The following is a 21,202-nucleotide window of genomic DNA, read 5'->3' as shown; positions in this document are numbered from 1 at the left end:
GAGATTTGCTTCTATAAACTATACAAGATGTTACACTGCAATAGACTCACAGCATAGCTTGCTTCTAAAGACCATAATCTATTATTTTATGCATGAATGATCATATTGAGAAAAACCACTCTGTAATCTCTGTTTGAATAAAGCTCAGGCAAGGTTTGTTGTCAATGTCACAGCAAACAAGTTTTCCAGAGTTTATATAGTTAAAGCCATTGCTCTTCTGTTTGATATGGACACAGAAGGTGTTGTATTTGTGACTCACTTATGCATTGAAAAGCGTACAGTATATCCAAACTCATGCCAGCATTTTCTCATGACAATAAAACAGTATTTAAAGCTCCAGTTTCCAAAGTATATTTAAGCTAACCTTGTAACTGTAGAATAAATACTGTTTCTGTAAATATTTTGACTACTTTAACCAAATATTTAAGGGATATCATATGTAATCAGTTCAGTTGAGTGAGAAAATCAAAGAAATTCAGTAAATACAAGTTTAAAAAATCAAAGTTTTTAAACCTACAGACAAATAGTCAAATTTCCCCTTGGTGGTGAGCCGTCCCCTTTCTTACCAGACTCCCTCTGCCCCTTCTCGTCCGAATACGCTGCTGTTAGCGTTAAAGTTTGCTGACATTGTGATTGGTGCCTTGATCAACAGTGTGATAAGTTTGTTAAACAAAAAGTGTGGTAAGTTTGTTGGTCAATAATGTGACAGATTTGTGGATCAACAGTGTGGTAGCTTCGTTGATCAAGATTGTGCTAGGTTTGTTAATCAACAGATTGATAGGTTTGTTGATCAAAAGATTGATAGGTTTGTTGATCAACTGTGTGATACGTTTCTTGGTCAACAACTTGATTGGGTTGTTGAATAACAGTGTCATACCCTTGAGGATCAACAATATGATAGGTTCGTCGATCAACTGTTTAATTGGTTTGTGGATCAACAAAAGTGATATGTTTGCGGATGAGTTTTGGATCAACAGTGACTTCTGTTATTACTCACCATTGGCATGCTTTCATTGAGTTTGAAATTTCAAGAATTCTTTAAATATAAAGTGGAAATCTTTCTGACATTCAGACTGTTAAGCACTCTAAAATTGACAAATCTAATGAATGGACATAAATACCCCATCCCTACCTAATAAGTGCTCCTGTAGTTTAAACATTTGTTTGTGACTTCAGTATTTATTTATATTTCTTTCCTCTCAACAGAGATAGATGATTGTGCTCCACTTCCTTGCTTGAATAACGGGACCTGTGTTGATCAAGTTGGTTTTTTCCGTTGCATATGTCCATCAGGCTTCACTGGACCAACATGTGAAATAAGTGAGAATAAAACTTTATCGTAACAGATTCAAGCTGCACCAGCAAAATCACCAGAAGTGATTACAAAAAGTGAATGATATTCCATACAAAAATGTAGGATGAAATAATATCTCTCATGACTTTGTTTGTCTTTAACACCAACATGTTAGGATAACATATTAACAACAGCGCCATCATCTCTAATAAAAATACACTTTACCGTTCGGTTCAACATGCTGATACCAACATGCACATAATGATGCAAACACATTGAAACACACTTATTTACTATATAACATTAACATGATACACTTTTCTATACGAAAATGTTGACATATATATTTTACTGTACCAGTATCCCAGGTTTTCATTTATTACAGTTTTTTTGCATGTATTTTTGAAAATATTTGTGTGCAAAAGTTCTCTGGGCAATATCTGCATCTACTTTACTCAAATGGTTCTAACATTCACTCTGCTATAGAAGTTTCATCAATTTAACAGTTGCCTGGCTTGTCAAATGATCAAAACATTTTGCCTGACTCCTGAGACTTGTTTTCCCTTCGGAGTTAATGTTCCTCGTACGTTTTACAGTCAAAACAGATTTTCTTCAGCAATCGTTTACAGTGAAAATTTTTGTTTCATTCTCTGAGTCACCCACATCAATGCTCTCTTGTCTAAGGTTCCATATTTTAAATGGAATGCACACTGTTGGTTGGCTTGGTTTTAGTTTGTGTTTAGAGTATCTGATCGCATTTCCATGCCAGTAATGAAGAAACTTGTTAATTTATCAATAAATCAATCAATCAATTTTTTTTCATTTTAGATATTGACGACTGTGCCCAGATTCCCTGCCAAAATGGAGGGACTTGCATCGATGGAGTAGAGTCCTTCACCTGTCGTTGTTTAGAAGGATTTTCCGGTGGCATTTGTCAGGACGGTAAGGTGATCGTTCTCAGGTTCAGGGGGGGGGGGGAGGGTGGAGCAATGTTTGGTTGACTTTTAGAAAATTTGATGATCTTGATCAAATTTATTGCACATCTCAATAGATCTTTTGTATACGAGCTAAGCAGTGCCATCTAGCTGACAGTAGTTCAAGTTAACTAATTTGTCATGACTAAAATTTCATTATATGTTTACATATTTAAAAAGGACCCATGGCTGTAATTGGTGATTGTGCTGGAAACTATGCATATATTCATCTTAGAATCTTGGAAATGAAAATGAAATATGATCTCTTGCTGGCTTGCCTTGTTTTTGGCTGTGATAGTTCATTTTGCTTGTTTCTATGCATATTCATATTTACAAACTTTGAAAATGGATAAAAATGACTTGTCTCAGACTCTGGTATTTAGCACAGGAGTCAAAGTTATGCAATTGATAAAGTATCCAGGGTTCTTTGTTTGATTGTAATGTTTGTTTCTTTTTGTTTTTTTCTTCCTCTCTTATTTTCATAGACATACCGGAGTGTGGTAGCAATCCCTGTCTGAACAATGGTGTTTGTGTTGACGAGGTGGGCAGGTTTACTTGTGTGTGTCAGTCTGGGTTTACTGGGGATAGATGTGAAATCAGTAAGTAATCTCTTAGTAATTTATTCACCTTTTTGCTCTTGTTTTTACCTTCGACTTGAACACCTTTTTTTCTCATAACTGGATGTCATATTGGTTTCCCCCTATAATCTGTACAATTTTGTTCAAAGCACATTATTTTGGTACTTTTCTTCAGTTTTCAGTGTAATACTCCTGTCACCCTCCCCCCCCCCCCCATTATGTGAAGACTCAAGATGTAATGTGGCTATGTTATTCTGTCAGCCTGCAAAATTTGCAATTGATGTTACCAATGTCTGAATCGATAATGTTGTATGCATAGATATATATTACTTGGGTTGTAATGGTTATGAGTATTTCAATAACTTTCAATGGGTACAGGAAAATTTGAAAAATTTAAAGGATATAAAAATGATTTAATTTATTAATTAAAATGTTGATTGGTTTTGCAGTTATTTGGAACTGAAACATGATCATTACTTAAAGGATGTCCTTTTTGCATGACAAAAAAAAATACATGGGTGGAATATGCGAGCCAGTCGGCCAAATTGTAATCCATTTTCAACAAATTTCCTCACAATTTCAGACCCAAACGAGTGCAACAGTAACCCATGCAGTAATGGTGGTACCTGTGTGGATGGAATAAATCGATTCAACTGTTTATGTCTTCCCGGCTATACAGGCGTCACCTGTGCTAATAGTTAGTATTTTGAACTTTTGTGGATAACTTGTTTCTATCATATATAAAATACATCGCACTGAATTTATTTAGCTGTTTTCTTATGACATATTTTTGAAAGCAAATATATAAATCATTTTATGACTTGTTCTGTAGTTTTGTTTTGGTTTAAGTGAGTGTTCACACCAACTTCCGCCTTCTCTCACACCCTCTCTCACACCCTCTCTCATGTCCTATCCCCAGAGAAAGGAGGAAGTGAGAAAATTGAAGAGAGATATGTATTTGAGAATATAAATAAGGATGTCTTATCAATTTATAAGAATTTGAATCGGAAATGGGACAAACACATTTTGTGATTACCATCCAAAACACCCTTAGTTCTGTTATATCACCAGTCCCATACACAGCTGTAAATGAATTTACATAATTGTTCAGTATTTCTATTCTGCTTGTATCGAAAGTCTAAAAACAGCTGAGCACATTCACTTTCAACATTTTTAGCCAAAATTCAAACATATAGCTATTTTAAAGTCTTGCTTGTTGTACATGGACTGTCAGTCAGGACATCCAACTGTTTGATGAATATTTTTATGATACTTCCTGACCAGTGGCGGAGCGTCCATACAGTCAGAGGGGGCGGATGCCCCCCCTGATGGACTCAAATGGACTGCTGACGCCCTTTTCAGCTTTTTACCACGTTTTACTTATTCGCGATTATTGACTTTTTTCATTATGCTCTCAAATACCTATTGACATTTTTCACATTTTTTTGGTGTAATTTTCTGACAAAATGGGGATGACACCTCTTTATTATTCGTTTATCTGCAAATTAGCAAGGCCCAGAAAGGGTCATTTCCAGCGATCTAGGTAGTATTTTTACTCAAAAAATTTCTGTACGCTCCGCGCCAACCTGTGGTGGCGCTCTGCTTAGATAGTGTCGAAAGCGCCCCTACAGACCATTCTCGCCCCCCCCCCCTGACCAATACCCCTAGCTCCGCCACTGTTCCTGACACAGATATTTGATGATAATTTTTTTTACAATTCTACTTGATATAGATATAGTGGAGTGTGTCAGTGCCCCTTGCAGAAATGGAGGCACCTGCATAGACGATGTGAACGGCTTTTCTTGCATATGCCGTAATGGGTACACGGGAGTCATCTGTGAAACAAGTGAGTATATTTTATACTTTTTCCATACTAGATTTTGTAAATGAATATTAATTAGCTTTAAATGATTACTGATTAGTAGTTAATATTAATTTATTAGCAGAAAATTAACAACTCTACTCTATCGGTGAGCAATTTGTTCACGCTTTTTTTCCGGCTTTGATTGATTACATTGTGACGTGATTATTCATGCCATAATTGAATGAAACATGTCCACAAGTCACACAATAAACAGAGAGCCTCCTTAAGGTAGCATACGCCCATTAAAAGCCCCATTGACTTATACACTAAATCACAAAAGTAATGTGGTCTCTAAGTCTAGATAGAAGTTTTCACTAGCTAAACGCTACCCATCACCGGATAGCTGACAAGTTGGCCTTTCATGGCACCATCAATTTTCCGTATCATGACCATGTAGATTTTTTGCTATCTGAGCCGGAAGTTTACGTCACTTGTAAATAAACCTCTTTCACTCAAACAATTTTTTTTGGTAAACAATTTCCCTACGCTGCTCCTGGGAGGCCTAAAGGGGTCTAAAATTGCCTCAATGGACCCAATTTCTCACCACATGTGCTTCCATTAATGCTCTTCAACATGCAAGCCACAAAAAACTAGATCATGATTGATAACAAGTCAAGAAAGATGTTTTCCTGCTGCTTTTTGGCACTTTTCCTGAAGGAGAACAATCGAGCGGATGGATATAGACTCTAATAGGAGTATGCCACCTTAAGGCAGACCCTTCTAAGATACAGAAACCTGAGATCTCAAGTGTTGTCTTCTTTGACATAGTAAATATGCAGCTTTAAAATAAGTGTCTTCTTTTTCACAATTTCTTCCTCTTAATGTCTGAGAATGCCACCTTTAATAAACCCAACATCTATCTGTCATCACATGCTGTTTCACCACAATTACAAAGCATCTGGTGATGTTGCCATAAAATTTGGTTTTAATGCATTTGCACCCAACCCACTTATTAAACTAGAGTGCCCAAACCCCTAGGGACATGCCAAAGATTTATCACCTTGGATTCATTATATATATATATATATATATATATATATATATATATATATATAGATACCTATATATATATATGGGGATTGATTATGTATGAAAGAAAAGGGTTTATTTAGCTGTTGTTATTCTTGTCAGCAAAATTCTGTTCCAATATTATGGAATATTTTTTTACCACTTAATATTGGAGTCATTGCCCTTGTTAACAATGTGATAAGGTTTTCACCAAGAAATAACAGTAGACCTACAAAAGAGTGTTATTGTAACTTTTACAACCACCTTGCTCCCTGAGGTGTCTGAATCCGTAAAACAAACTGTTTACAAGCATTACTTGTGGAAGTAGGACAGGCACCTTGAATGTTTCAGGGGCAAAAATTCCATATGCCCATTAAAGCAACTTTTCAGATTTGATTTTTGGTAAATTTTCAATCTCCATTTTGATAACAGGTTCAGTCCAGTAGCCAAGGTTTACTTTAAATGATAAATAACAATTTTACAAAATATGAATATTTTATGACCTAGCTGTATGCTGTATGTGATGAATTATATGATCATGAAAAAGCAACTTGGCAATGAAAATCATAGAATCCCAGTTGTGTTTTTAAATGATCGCTAATCAATAGTCAATTAGAGAAAAGAAAAGAATACTACCCTAAATCAAAGAAAATGCAAGATTATTTTGAGTATACCAGGGAGGATTGATAAAATGTCAATCATCCACAAAACACTCATTTAAGATAAACATAGTTAGACTGGTGGTTCTTATGAAAATCTAAAGGAAAAAACAAGTTTTTGTCTGGCTTGACATCTTAGCAGCCTCCCACCAGCCTCCCACGTTCCCCATGAAGTTGGAACCTATTGTACCACAGACCGCACTTATCTTCTATTTTCGTTTTCCATAATTGTGTTCTGGATGTCTGTAAGACCTTGTACTTGAACTCTTTTATCTAATCTTCTCTGAGGTCAAAATATGATGAAAACAAATAAAACAAACACAAAAATTTTCCCCTTACCATATTGAAATCTACAGTTTGTTTTTATTATAGACTGCCTGGAGCCAAAACAATCTCTGGATCTGGTTGAATAAAAATTTTATCTTTTCTTTTTGGTTCTTCTCTCTCTTTCTTTGCCAGACATTAATGAATGCGAGAGTGATCCCTGCCTGAATGGAGCAACGTGTCAGGACCGAGTCAATAGCTTTGTGTGTAACTGTGATGTAGGATGGAATGGAGTATTATGTCAGATTAGTAAGTATCATGGATGGTCACAAATTTTGTCCGCTACTTTTAGCATTTTAATCAGAAAGATAATGCTTTCATCATAAAAAAAAATATACTTTTACCTTTGATTCTTGTTTTACATGTAATAGTGTTGTTTACTGTCAGGTACACACTTTCATGTGACTGAATTCAACCAAGGGTTCATTCAAGTACAACTCAATAATGTAAGTCTTACTTACTTGGTTCTCTTCTGGGCAAGTGGTCTAGGAAAAATATCTTCACTGGAAATTGGACACAAAGAATTTACTTCACTTACCTGCCTCCCCACAACAACTGCTCTCTCACTCCACCATGTCTAGAGCATCTAATAACTCTTTAAAACCACCCTCTACCGGTGACCGGCCCATTCTGGTCTACCGCCCTCGTTCTCGTATTACCATCCAAATTGTGATAAGCTTTGGAATTACTTAGTCTTTTGTGATTTTATATTTACAAATTTGGAAATCTCAGTTGAACTCCATCCAAGTATTAACAGAGTCTTTTCCATCAAAAGCATGTCACTACATAAAATTTGGATGAGTATCCTATTATTCTGAGCGTTTTGGGGAACTTTTAGTTTTTCCCGGGTTTCCAGTTTGTTTTGCCTAAGGTTTTCGTGTCGGTACCTGTTTTGCAACTTTCGCTCCCTCCCCCTCCATCTCATTGTGTTGGAATGTCCCAGTCACCGATAGAGGGCAGTGCTAAAAAGTTAACACATGCTCTAGACATACTATCTAGCAAGAGTGCAGTTGCTGCGGGAGACAGGTAAGTTCATGTTCATAAATGTCCAAACCAGGTAATTTTTGGGATAATTCATTTAATTATTTTCCATTAAAGAGTGATATTTCTGCCCAATGTAAATTACCTGTGTGTGTTTTTTATGTGTCACTTGTTGCGTGTAGTTGAAACATGTTTTATGTCACTTTCCTACAGATATCGACGAATGTGCTAGTTCTCCTTGCCGTAATGGTGGACAATGTAATGATGAAGTCAATAGCTACAATTGTACCTGTCTACCAGGTTATGATGGAGACAATTGTGAAATAGGTAAGTTTCTCTGACAAAATGTAATCTCTGAGGTTTTTTTTGTGTTATATTACGTTTAGGATATAAATTGGAAAATCTGTGATTACATGAGGGAGGGAGGGAGGGAGGGAGGGAGGTGGGAAGGTGGGGGAAAATTTTGGGACGGAGTCTTTCGGCACAAACAGACTTCTCCGTGGCCTAATTGTTATGTAAATAACCAACATGTTTTTAAAACAAGGCTCACATAGGACAAAGGAACACACCTTTTTGTTTAGTCCAGATTATTATATTTGTTTGTGTGTGTGTGTTCTTGTACAGCTATCTCTAGCAAGGAACAAAAAGATGGATTCGTCCCATTTATGGCACTACAAATACTTTCTATAAATTTTAAAGTTTACAAACCAATTCATGGTTTATATCGCCTGACTAAATATGCCTTATGTAGAATGAAGCGAATGATTTCGGGTAATGACCAGTTTAACTTATAAAGACTGAGTTTAAAAATGTAGCCTTCAGGATTGGTAGACGACAACCCTAAAACGTGTCAGTTCTGTGACACTTGCCGAGGATGGAAGCGTTGGATTGATACAGGCTTGATCTGCTCACGTTTGTCATTTTTCTTTTCATACTATTTAACTATCCATCTACTACAAGGTGAGAGGTTTATCCTTCTTACTTCCTTCTATCTCTTTCTCTGTTCTGTTGCAGACATTGACGAGTGTTCCAGTAACCCCTGTGTGAACGGTGTTTGCAATGACCTGGAAAATGAATTCAGTTGTCAGTGTAGCCCTGGATTTGTTGGATTTCTCTGTGAAATGGGTAACTTATTAATTCTCACTGATTTTGAAAACTTGTCAATCAAGTATGGCGAGACCATCGATAACCCATTGTTGAAAACATGTACTACTTTCATATCATATTTAGTTATTTCACTGATCCCCTCATCGTGTTAGCCTATGGTGCTATTAATTGATGTACACGTCAATTACATTCTTATGAAGGGTGTCAGTACATGGTCTGTGCATGGATTGATCCCACCATATATATAGACCCACCTTGATGTGTGCCAACATATGACAGTTAAAGCTCAGGTGGTTCATTCTAACTAGTTCACAATCCTAACAGCATCATATACCGTTGTCTAAGTTGGTGTCTGTGTAGAGACCATATTCCTAACCCACCATGGAGCCACCTTTAGCTAAGCTCACATGTGCTACTCCAACCATTGATGATTCATACTCATTATTACATCAGTTACATGTGGATATAATAAAATGTTTTGTATACCATTGGCTAAGTTGGTGTCTGTTTAGAGACCATATTCCTCACCCACTACAGACCCACCTATAGATAAGCTCACATGTGCTATTCCAAGCACTGATGATTCATACTCATTACATCAGTTACATGTGGATATAATAAAACTGTTTTGTATACCATTGACTAAGTTGTTGTCTGTGTAAAGACCATATTCCTAACCCACCACTGACCCACCTTTAGATAAGCTCACATGTGCTATTCCAAGCACTGATGATTTGTACTATAATATAAACTGTTTTTTGTATACCATTGTCTAAGATTAGTTGGTGTCATTGTGTATACTGTTCATCAAGCCCACCACAGACCCACCCACCTTTACATGTACCCATATTTGATAACCCAGGCAGTAAAGACTCGTTATAGTTTTTCCATTCCCATATAGATGGTCACGTTTGCTGGGTTTTCTAGTCTGCACTTGCTTTGGTCCAGTATCAGAAATTACACATGATGCCCTAGACCAAACCTCACCCATCATTTGCTTTTCTTCACCTTCTAATTTCAGATGTGGATGAGTGTGCTAGCAGCCCTTGTCTTAGCGGGGGTACATGCCAAAACCAGGTCAATGAATTCACTTGTTCCTGTCCGGATGGATTTTTGGGAACAATCTGTGAAACAAGTAAGATTTTTCTGCTTCATTCATATGCAAATTGGATGAAACACTTTCTCTCAATTCTGAATAATGTCATACCTGGTTATTAAATGTACACTTACTGAAATTTGCTGACAGAAGAAGAATCAAACAAGTTAGAATGTGTATTTATGAAGCCCCACGTGATGAGAAGCTATCTGTGTAAGTTTGAACCAGTATTCATTGTTTCATTTCTTATTACTTTTAATCTTGCAAATTTCTTCTTGAAGTTATCTTCTGATTTTTTTTTATCATTTTTTTCTGCTACTGTTGTTAATATATAAATTATTTGTGTATCTTCAAATCTGTTTAGATGTGAATGAGTGTGCTTCTAACCCTTGCCTGAATAGTGGTAGCTGTGTGGATTCTGTGAACCGTTACTTCTGCCAGTGTTTCAATGGCTGGACTGGTTCTAACTGTGAATTGGGTAAGTGAGAGCTTCTTACAGTTTTGGAATTGTTTACTTTATTTTTTTTTGTTCATTTTAACTTCCTTAGGGAAGAAAGCTTGAGTTATGATATATACTTCCACATTAAATCAATTGGTTAAATCTGATACCAGTGTGTAGAAACCACACGCCTTTAGTGTGCTCCATCCTATCAAGACTATCCATTGAGCCAGGTAAAATAGCAAAAAAAGGGAAAATGAGAAAGGAGAAGAGAATCAAAAAGAAGGCAATACACACACATCAATATTTTAGCGGATGATTCAGTCTCACACTGCTTTGGGAACTTGTTCGGCTTACTCTAACAGTAACAATGAAAAACCAGACATTTTGTCAAGAAAATGGAAAACAAAACAGACTTCAGTACATTCTGATGGTAAATGAAGGCAAGCTCATCAGCATTCCTTAAATAGAGTTGTGGTCACCTCGTTTTTGTACTCATCATGAGAACTCCCTGGGGCTAAATTGAATGTTGGGAGGTTTAATTGTCATTTTGGAATAAGTATTTGTATTTCATTATTTTCTTTTCCGATACATTGTTAGAAACAGAGAGGAAACTACTCCACCAGAGTCCTTTGAAAATTAGGTCTACTCCAACCAGAAAATTTACTTTACCCACCTTGGTTTCCATCACCCCCCTATCCCCTCCCCCACAGCCACCCTCATGGCTATCCCATAATTGCTAGTCTGTGGATGGCATATAGCCTACACCCCATTTTGAAAGTTGGGTTAAGCTTTGTATTTAGTATATCTAAAGAGAACAAACCCCACCCCCCCACCACCCTTCCCCACTGACAGACAGTCTTACAAAAACTTCCTAGTATACAGTGTATCATTAAGACAAGTATGTACATCACAACCTAAGTAGTTGAAAGTTCATCAACATTGTTTCAAAAGCTGCTAAATAGAGCACCATTTTGGTATCTAGGCAACCTTCGTTTTGCCCTACCCTTAGACCTCCCCCTATCATGATGTAACATCTTAGCCCCTCTCCCTATCATGATTTAACATCTTATCGCCTCCCCCTTCCACAACAAAATAGTGTTTCCCTCTCACCTTTTCATTACTGATAGCTCTTCTACTGGGCTTCATAAATAGCTGAATACTTTTTGGTAAGTTTGTAACATCCTTCATTCTTTTAAAGATATTGATGAGTGCGCCAGCAGTCCTTGTCAGAACGAAGCTTTCTGCATTAATGCAGAGGACTTATTCGTGTGTATCTGTGCGCCTGGATGGGTCGGTACCCAGTGCCAGACAGGTAAGTTCTCTTTCCAATTTACGGTCGCATAACCAGTTTATAAGACCTGAAAATGATTAGCTCATGTTTATGGCATACTTCTCATAATACACGTTTTTGATTTTTCAATTTTTTTCAATTTTTTTCGACAGTTTTTGATCACAATCATCGGTCTTGAAAAACGTTTCTCAGTTTGTTTTCTATACTGCATCATGAAGAGTGTTAAAGTTTGATATTTTGCTCGTAATAATAGTCCTGTTTTAACCTCTTGAAGAGCATGCTGAGAAAATCTACTGACACAAACAACGACATCTCCTTAATACTTTACAACCGTCTTTGAATTTGAAGGAAATGAAATAAGAACACACGTGTAAAACACATCCTCTAACTTTTAGGTCATCCTTATTACTGCCAAACTATAGCATGACATTTATAAGGGGCAAATTCTTTTTTTTTGGCAATTCTTTTCTCGGGTACTATAGCTCTCCAAATTATTTTCCAATGTTGCAGACATTCAAGTAAGATTGTTGAGTTTATTTCAGTGAGAAAAGATATTTTAGTAAATAATTTGTTGAGATATGAGCCTTAATTTGTATTATGTTTAAGACACTTTTCATGAAAAAAATGCCAAGTTTATTGAACTATTTTCTTAATACTCCTTTAATCTAAAGTGGAACCTTTCTTTATTTTTTGTATACCCTGACAGATCTTAATGAGTGCCAAAGCTTCCCCTGTGAAAATGGCGCCACCTGTCAGAACCTCCTCAACTCTTTTGCTTGCCAGTGTCGCGACGGTTGGATGGGCGACTTCTGCGACGAAGACATCGACGAGTGCGCCAGTAACCCTTGCGTGAATGATGTACGGTGCATAAACCAACTTAACGACTACGAATGTGTCTGCATGCCGGGCTGGACAGGACGGAACTGTGATATGGGTGAGTTTGATGTCACAGTTCAAAGGAAGAGAAAACAAGAGGGGAATTATCGTGATATTATTCCTATGAACCCATTTTGTCTTGGGTTGTCAAGTTTGCATCTGCTTTATCATCGTCACTGTGTTGTTTGAAGGCTTTCATGTATTTATGGTACAATTAGTATTTAAAGATAACAAAGTATGTTCCGGATTTCTTGTTTTGATGAGGGGAAGAGGATGGAGCCAGGTTTGTGGAAATTTTTGGTTTTGCTTTTAACTTCCATTGTTTGAAGGATTTCCTATTGATAGATATAGATTTATAAACATGTTTGGATAGTAATTGATAAATTAAATTCTTATTGACAAGTCTGAGAAACTGTCTGTCGCACTAAAAAGTTGCCTTGTTGAGATTTAACTTCCTTTGTATTATTGTCTGAAGTTTGCAAAATATTCTGGTTTAATTGGTAAAAAGAAAGCCAACATTAGACAGCTTTGTGTTAGCTTTATTTTCCATGTCTTCAGCCATGCAATAAAGCATGAAATGAAAGTAAACCATTCCATTATATTTTTCCATCATTTTTTCACTTTTCTTTTCTAGACATTAACGAATGTGACAGCTCGCCGTGCATAAACAACGGCATATGCACAAACCTCATCGCAGAGTTCAACTGCACCTGTCCGTCAGCATGGACCGGAAATAATTGCGAGCAAGGTAAGAATATTTAGATAAGATTTAGATAAGAGTATTTAGGTGCAATTTTGGGATAAGGGTAGGGAAAGATTACAAGAAGTTCAGTGGAACAAGTACGATGCATTCCCAAACTGGTGATTTTATCCGAACAACCAACAAATCTATATCTCCTTCTCTCTGCTGGGGGCGCCAGACAGAAGCCGCAATACTTTGCATACCTTGTAACCGGCGATCATGCTCCAGTTTCGTTCGATACAGCCCAGAAAAGCAGAATAGAAGAGACGTCAGGAGTAATTCAGCTCGTTTATGTAAATTACGAGTACATGAACAATTAACCGGGAAATTATAAACATTGGAAAAGAGCCACATTATATCCGTACATCAGTATTGAAGAATATTTACAACCTCCTGCTCAACTGTAAATATAATTCTATCTCCTATCGTGTTGCGATATTGAGGTATTCTAACACCTTTTTTTCCCTTCTCTTTCTTATTACTGGAAAGATTTCAACGAATGTGGCAGTAACCCGTGCAGGAATGGAGCCACATGTGCAAACATGTTTAACCAATATCAGTGTATATGTGCACCTGGCTACACTGGAGGCAATTGTGAAATAGGTAAGTACAGCTATGAAATTGGCCGTATGCAAATGAGATAAGCAAACATTACCTTTTATTGATTTCTGAGTTTACTTACAAATGGCAGATGGTTAGAGTGGTAAGCCAATTGTTTAAAGGGGTGGTGCAAAATTGAAAAGTAAATTGTACAGTATACTCGGTTGGAAATGAAAACACAATAAACCTATGTGGCGCAGTGTAGGTTGTCCGCAAACTGTATGGCACGAAACAAGAGTAGGTCGCAAGACACTTCCAGGCGTCCAAAAATGTATCTACTTTAATTGGAACTTTCCGATTGAGATCGACGAAGCACTTTTCATCGACTTTTATTCGTTCAGAGCATCGATTTCTGAGGTCTGATGGGTCGTGGCCCAGTCAATATGGAAGGTCCCGGCGCCATGAAATGAAGAATTATTCCATGAAGAGTTAACACACAGTAATCCTTTCGACATACAGAATGCTTTTAAGAAAAAAATCAGCAAAGTCAAAATTGATAATACATAGCTAAAGAACCCAAACTAGCAAATTAAAAGCATAGCATGGCATATAGGATGCAATTGATTCTGCTTGGCCTGCTAACATAGGTTGTCAATGTTTGTCAATATTTTTTGCCCCCAGAAATCGATGAATGTGAGAGTAATCCATGTGGTTTTGGAGGCTCCTGCATAGACTCTATCAATGCATTTCTTTGCATGTGCGACGATGGGTTCACTGGTCTGACCTGCGGCACAGGTATGTTCTTAATTTGCTCATTTTCTTTCTTTCATTTTTCCAGCTTTCCCGATATGACATAATTTACTGCAGGGGCTGACGGATATAACTCTGTCCCACAAAACAGTTTTGACCTCAATATCCTTACAGATTATCTCACAATTGTTTATTTTTTATTATTATGAAACTGGGGGAGGGGGGGTGAAGGAAAGGAGAGGAAGGGGTGGTTCTCTTTGTTTTGTTTTTTTGGTTCTCTTTTCTAATTGTAAAGTTCTGTATTTTTTCAGGGAGTGTCACTAACCGACAAGCCCTAAAGGATTTTTTAGTACACTTCCTTTCACAAGTTTTTTTTCTTATCTCCTTCTATGTCATATATCATACTTATGTTGTGATAGAACAAAAATAAAAAAATGAATGAAATGAAACTAATTATTGCTTTTTTTTGTCTTTTCAATGATCTCCGTTTTTCAGACGTCGACGAATGCAGTAGCTCCCCCTGTCGTAACGGTGGTACTTGTCTGAACCTGAACAATCAGTTTTTCTGTATTTGCAGCGATGGTTGGGAGGGAGTCAATTGTAATATCGATAGAAATGAATGCCACAGTAATCCTTGCGTAAATGGGGAGTGTGTGGACAGAGTTAACGAATACTTCTGTGAATGCCTCCCTGGATGGACAGGAGAAAACTGTAATATCAGTAAGTTCAGTGTCGATTCCATCTTAACTCTTTGTTTACCAATCAACCAACCTTTCCCTTCTCCTCCTTCTTCTCATCACTATACATCCTGTCAACTTACAGTTACATCTTTTAGTCCCCTAACAACACCCCTCCCACTCCCCCCCTCCTGCCTCCTTGTCTCCTTATGCACTATTCACTCCTCCATTGTTTATACTTCTGTGGAAAGTTGTTTCTTTTCATTCTTCTGCTCACTTTTCTGTTAATTTTGAAATGTTCCAATTAACCTGTCTCTCAGTCTTGTCTATTGTCACTGTTTCTGTTTATCCTTGTGCCTCAGATGAAGACCCTGCTAAAATCCTCAGGCCCCCTCAAAACTGTGATACATTTACCTATACAGGCATTTTCTCTTATTAATCTCATTAGCTTTACTACCCATGCAGACAGACTTTGTTCCCTGAAACGGCTGCAAAACTTAAACTGCGAATGCAAATTTCTACGTTAATCGAGATATACCATGTTTCTTTGTGTGCAATACTGATGACCATTATGTTCAGGATGGGTGCGGAAGAGTACACCCCTCTCCTCTCCCCTTTACCCCATTATATAATACCCCCTACTTGAAATAAACTTTCTTACCTTGTCCACATAGGTCAGATATAAGCTAGGCAATTGAATTATTCCAAACTATTGATCATAAATTACTTGATTCCAATATTTTTAGGGCCTAAACTTTTCTCTGGTGCTTTGCCTGCCTAAGGCAAGTAACCTATGCAGTCAAGTTTGTCAGTAAGTTTTCAACCAAGGTACCTTGATGGTTTGAGATATGTTTTGATATTCATGCATAGACAATGACAATCATAAGTTGTCTCTCTTTACTGTTCTTTTCTGTTATACATTTGTAATCAGTTTTATTTCTTTTCATACAGCTATCAATGAATGTGATAGCAATCCCTGCCTCAATGGTGGCCAGTGTGTGGACGGCCCCAGCAGATTCACCTGTGACTGTGTGCCAGGTTTTTCCGGGGTGGTCTGTTCATCAGGTAATTTATAATTAGTTAATCTCATTCTGTTAGTTAATCTCATGCCAAAGTCCTGAAGGTTGTACTTAGCATTATAGGCATTGAAGACTCACCCCAAACCGCGTGCGGCCATCTGAAAAGTTATCTTTCTGTTGCTTGCAAGTGACATTTTGTTCGTGTGGCTACAAAATGCAGACAATAATGAAACGTGATACCTTAATTGTTATCTTTAGCTGGACCTGAGATGTCCATTACTGTATCGTTTGTATACTGTGATGTGGGTATTGACCGCAGCTGTTTGTACTGACTGCACACTAGTGTCTAATTACCGACGGTAGCAGGCTGTGTGTGTGTTTTCTGAAGTCGATGGTGGTGTCTAACACTTCTGTTACACCTCATTCGGTCAGATTAACGGCATTAGACGTTTCATTTTGCGCGAGTCTTCACACCCATTTAAGGCTATTCCCTGACCTGAATAAAAATGAGTGAGTTAATCTGCGTTAGCCAGTACCTAATGAATGATGAAGGAAGACTTGCGACAGTGGAATTATTAGTGTATATCTGTCAATAAATGAGTGCAGAATACAGAGGATTAACATTACCCCAAGGAAACACCAGCCATCAAAATCAACTATATATGAGGCAATGTGAAATAGTCAAGGTATACTACGTATGGACACTCACTATATACGTAATGCAAACTTTGATTACAGCATATACAATGCAAACAGATACAAACCTACATGATGCTGACAAACACTGCTACTACCAGATCTGCCATTTGTATCCAGAAGAGAACAACCGTCCTGTCACAACACTATCATATACAATACAAACAGATACAAACCTACATGATGCTGACAAACACTGCTACTACCAGATCTGCCATCTGTATCCAGAAGAGAACTACCGTCCTGTCACAACACTATCATATACAATACAAACAGATACAAACCTACATGATGCTGACAAACAGTGCTACTACCTGACCTACCAAAAAGTATCCAGAAGAGAACTACCGTCCTGTCACAACACTATCATATACAATACAAACAGATACAAACCTATATGATGCTGACAAACACTGCTACTACCAGATCTGCCATTTGTATCCATAAGAGAACAACCGTCCTGTCACAACACTATCATATACAATACAAACAGATACAAACCTACATGATGCTGACAAACAGTGCTACTACCTGACCTACCAAAAAGTATCCAGAAGAGAACTACCGTCCTGTCACAACACTATCATATACAATACAAACAGATACAAACCTTCATGATGCTGACAAACACTGCTACTACCAGATCTGCCATCTGTATCCAGAAGAGAACTACCGTCCTGTCACAACACTATCATATACAATACAAACAGATACAAACCTACATGATGCTGACAAACACTGCTACTACCTGACCTACAACATGTATGCAGAAGAGAACTACCGTCCTGTTACAACACTATCATATACAATACAAACAGATACAAACCTATATGATGCTGACAAACAGTGCTACTACCTGACCTACAACATGTATGCAGAAGAGAACTACCGTCCTGTTACAACACTATCATATACAATACAAACAGATACAAACCTATATGATGCTGACAAACAGTGCTACTACCTGACCTATCAAAAAGTATCCAGAAGAGAACTACCGTCCTGTCACAACACTATCATATACAATACAAACAGATACAAACCTTCATGATGCTGACAAACACTGCTACTACCAGATCTGCCATTTGTATCCATAAGAGAACAACCGTCCTGTCACAACACTATCATATACAATACAAACAGATACAAACCTACATGATGCTGACAAACATGGATTCTACCTGACCTACAACATGTATGCAGAAGAGAACTACCTTCTTGTCACACCAGTACATTGCAAACTGCTGCCAAATTTGGTTACCATGTAGCAATAGGCAGCTAGAGAGGAACAAAGACCTGTACCTGCTTAGCTATGTCAGTTTCATGGTAATGAAGATCTTGTGGCAAGAAGTACAGTGAATTTCCAAACTACATTCAACCATTTCATGTTTGCTCTTTTCAGATATCAATGAATGTGGAAGTGATCCCTGTGCTAACAATGCTGTCTGTAATGACTTCATCAATGGCTTTGTATGTCAATGCCAGCCAGGTTGGCAAGGCATCCTGTGTACAACAAGTTAGTTGATTCAATTTTTTAATTTAATTTCTTTTTGATTGTTCATGTTGATTTTTTCATCGGGTGTTAGATTACTACCTACTCTTAGTAAAAATGTAGAAAGATTGTCTAGTGTTGTACTAATTTTCAAAATGGACTCATAGATCTTGATCTTTAGTATGAGATTAACAAAGTTGCAAGAAATCATTGATTATTTTTTCAATCCACTTTCAAACTTTTCAGATGAATGTGAAGAAGCTGTGAAGTTTGACCTTGTTTACAGTTTAAGTTAGCAGTTTAAAGACAGAATGATGTCTGGAAGAGCAGAAATAGAATGCAGTATTAGCAAACTATACAATAACAAAATATAACAAAATATATTACAAAATACATCTAGTGTAAAAGAAAACTTTCTTGATTCAAAACTTAAACGTCTTTTTGATATGAACTGGAATGTCATCTAAAATAAGGCTTAACATATGCTTCAAATAAATTTGAATTTATACAAAATTACGGTGCCCCCCCACCTGTCTCCTTACAACATTATTACTGTGGATCATCATGTCTAGAGCTAATGTTGTGAGCCAACAGGTTAAGCTTGTATCTCAAAAATATTCAAACACTGGACGTTTTGAAATTTATTCAAGAAATACTCTCATGAGAGATGGAATGCCTTTGGGCTGCTGATGACAGAAGTCATTTTGTGATAAATAGACCATTATCTTTTAACGCAGTTAAGGTACATTTTCCTGCCCATTTTCCAGATATAAACGAGTGCATAAGCAATCCTTGCAGGAACGGCGGTACGTGCGAAGATGAAGTCAATTCCTATAGATGCATATGCATTGATGGATGGATCGGTGACACCTGTGAAATTGGTAAAGAACATATTAACAATTTTTTTTTAAAGAGAATATCTTAACAACAGGAAACAAAATTTGATTGTTAGATTGTAGTAACATCTAACATCGTATTTAATGATACAATTTGATTGAAAACATTTCCAAATAATTTACACCTTCTCTTTTCTACTCCCTTATTTCCCTAGTTTTGTTCTTTCTTTCTATTTTTGGTGTTAAAGGAAGTTTGTATTATTGTTGGTTGTCGTCATTTACTTAGCTCATTTTTTCAAAAAATGAGATGTCTCGTTTTCGCAGACGTTTCCAGTAAAACATACCTTGCCTTCAAATGATATCATGTTACAATGTTTATGTTACAGAGGACAATGAGTGCGCCAGTAATCCATGTAGAAACGGAGCAACCTGTGTGGATGGGACAAACAGCTTCACGTGCGAATGTGCTGAAGGCTGGGAAGGAGTGGTTTGCAGTCTGGGTAAGATTAAGGTTACCAATCAGTGACCTTTCATCTGGTTTAATATCATTTTGTAGGTGAGGTTTAGTACCAAGGTGATATGCACCATCAGAACAGTGAAGGTGTGGGAAGGGGGGGTGGGGGGTCGTGAGATGCAGGAAGCAGAATCTTTCTGAATTGGCTCTGTCTATTAAAGATGGTCATTACAGGAGAAATATTTCTAAACTTAGATGAATATATCTCTTCCCCCAGCTCCCGCTTCAAACTGGTAGAATAATTAGTCAAGCTGTACAAGGGCAGGAGGGTGGGGGAGGGGGGAAAGATGGGTAGAATCAGTTAGTTAAAGTCTTCAAACTTGCTAAGACAGTATTTGGTTAGCAGCAGGATTATACAGTAAGCATGCCTAAATTAAAAATGTGAAGAATACTTAAATAACAGTCAAATTTTGTAATGAGTTTGAGACTTAGCAGCGGCATGCAAAAGACCTGAGACGATCACTCAAAGAACAAAAGTCATTTGTGATCTCCATGTAACAGACCCACATGGCTGTAGTCTTGTACATTTCTGAGTAGTGTCTCGTTGTGCTGGAATAATATACCTAGGAAGCTACAGACCAATTTAAAATCTCTTTTCCAGTGGCTGTCATATGTTGTTCACATAGCATTGATTGTTTTCAGATAGTCATCTTGTTTTCTTATAATGATGATGAGATAACTGACAATAATGTTGAATATGCATGGTTTCATCAAATGATGTCCTATCTATTTTTTTGTATTGCTTTCTAGACTTTGACGAATGTGCCAGTTCCCCTTGTCAAAATGGAGGTGGTTGTGCCGATGCCATTGGCTCATTTGTGTGTACCTGCGTAGCTGGTTGGACTGGACTGATGTGTGAACAAGGTATTTCATAAAATTGAACTACCAAACACGATATTTATATCTAACTTTCACTGGAAGAGAAGGTGGAAAAATGTAAATTTTGTGCTGACAAATATAAATCCTTTTACAGTTTAGGAACACTTTTGTACATTTTTCTTTTAGAAGTCTTTTTTTGTCATCTGTAATTATCAAATGTTTTTCTAATAACATTTTGTTTCCTTTATTTGGTGACTAGAATCTATTGAGTGTGCAAGTAACCCTTGCCAAAATGGACAATGCTTTGAAGGGACTAATGCCTACACTTGCTTTTGTAATGATGGGTGGACTGGTGTCAACTGCGAAAGAGGTAAGTGAACTTCTAAGTTACTGCGGTAAAAGGTTTAAGATAAATGCAAAGAATGAAACCTCTGAGCTGATAACTCAGATTAATCTTTCTTACATTTCTTGAATGACAGGCCTTTCCAGCTTATGGGAGTGTTCTTTTCCAGTGTACAGCTGTTTACAGCTGACCAAAAAATTAGTATGAAAACTTTTACAAAGAGTCACTAGTCACCAGTTATCAAGAATAAACTATCAAATGTTGTATTTAAAGAGCAAAA

At 37.2% G+C, this 21,202-nt stretch overlaps 1 protein-coding gene across 1 annotated transcript in view; it reads left to right on the top strand.

Moving 5' to 3' along the window:
• Positions 1-21,202, top strand: part of LOC139959749 (uncharacterized) — a 150,099-nt gene that overhangs the window by 26,045 nt on the left and 102,852 nt on the right. The window contains exons 6-27 of the mRNA XM_071957583.1: positions 1,207-1,320; positions 2,123-2,236; positions 2,754-2,867; positions 3,430-3,543; positions 4,579-4,692; positions 6,837-6,950; positions 7,896-8,009; positions 8,697-8,807; positions 9,811-9,924; positions 10,250-10,363; positions 11,526-11,639; positions 12,325-12,552; positions 13,129-13,242; positions 13,726-13,839; positions 14,458-14,571; positions 15,022-15,246; positions 16,155-16,268; positions 18,321-18,434; positions 19,178-19,291; positions 19,633-19,746; positions 20,511-20,624; positions 20,839-20,949. Of these exons, the coding sequence (XP_071813684.1) occupies positions 1,207-1,320; positions 2,123-2,236; positions 2,754-2,867; positions 3,430-3,543; positions 4,579-4,692; positions 6,837-6,950; positions 7,896-8,009; positions 8,697-8,807; positions 9,811-9,924; positions 10,250-10,363; positions 11,526-11,639; positions 12,325-12,552; positions 13,129-13,242; positions 13,726-13,839; positions 14,458-14,571; positions 15,022-15,246; positions 16,155-16,268; positions 18,321-18,434; positions 19,178-19,291; positions 19,633-19,746; positions 20,511-20,624; positions 20,839-20,949 (2,727 nt within the window). The remainder of the gene's footprint in view (positions 1-1,206; positions 1,321-2,122; positions 2,237-2,753; positions 2,868-3,429; positions 3,544-4,578; positions 4,693-6,836; positions 6,951-7,895; positions 8,010-8,696; positions 8,808-9,810; positions 9,925-10,249; positions 10,364-11,525; positions 11,640-12,324; positions 12,553-13,128; positions 13,243-13,725; positions 13,840-14,457; positions 14,572-15,021; positions 15,247-16,154; positions 16,269-18,320; positions 18,435-19,177; positions 19,292-19,632; positions 19,747-20,510; positions 20,625-20,838; positions 20,950-21,202) is intronic.

This window comes from Apostichopus japonicus, chromosome 19 (genome assembly GCF_037975245.1).
Source record: "Apostichopus japonicus isolate 1M-3 chromosome 19, ASM3797524v1, whole genome shotgun sequence".
Lineage (NCBI taxonomy): Eukaryota > Metazoa > Echinodermata > Holothuroidea > Aspidochirotida > Stichopodidae > Apostichopus > Apostichopus japonicus.
This window is presented reverse-complemented; position numbering and strand designations above follow the sequence as displayed.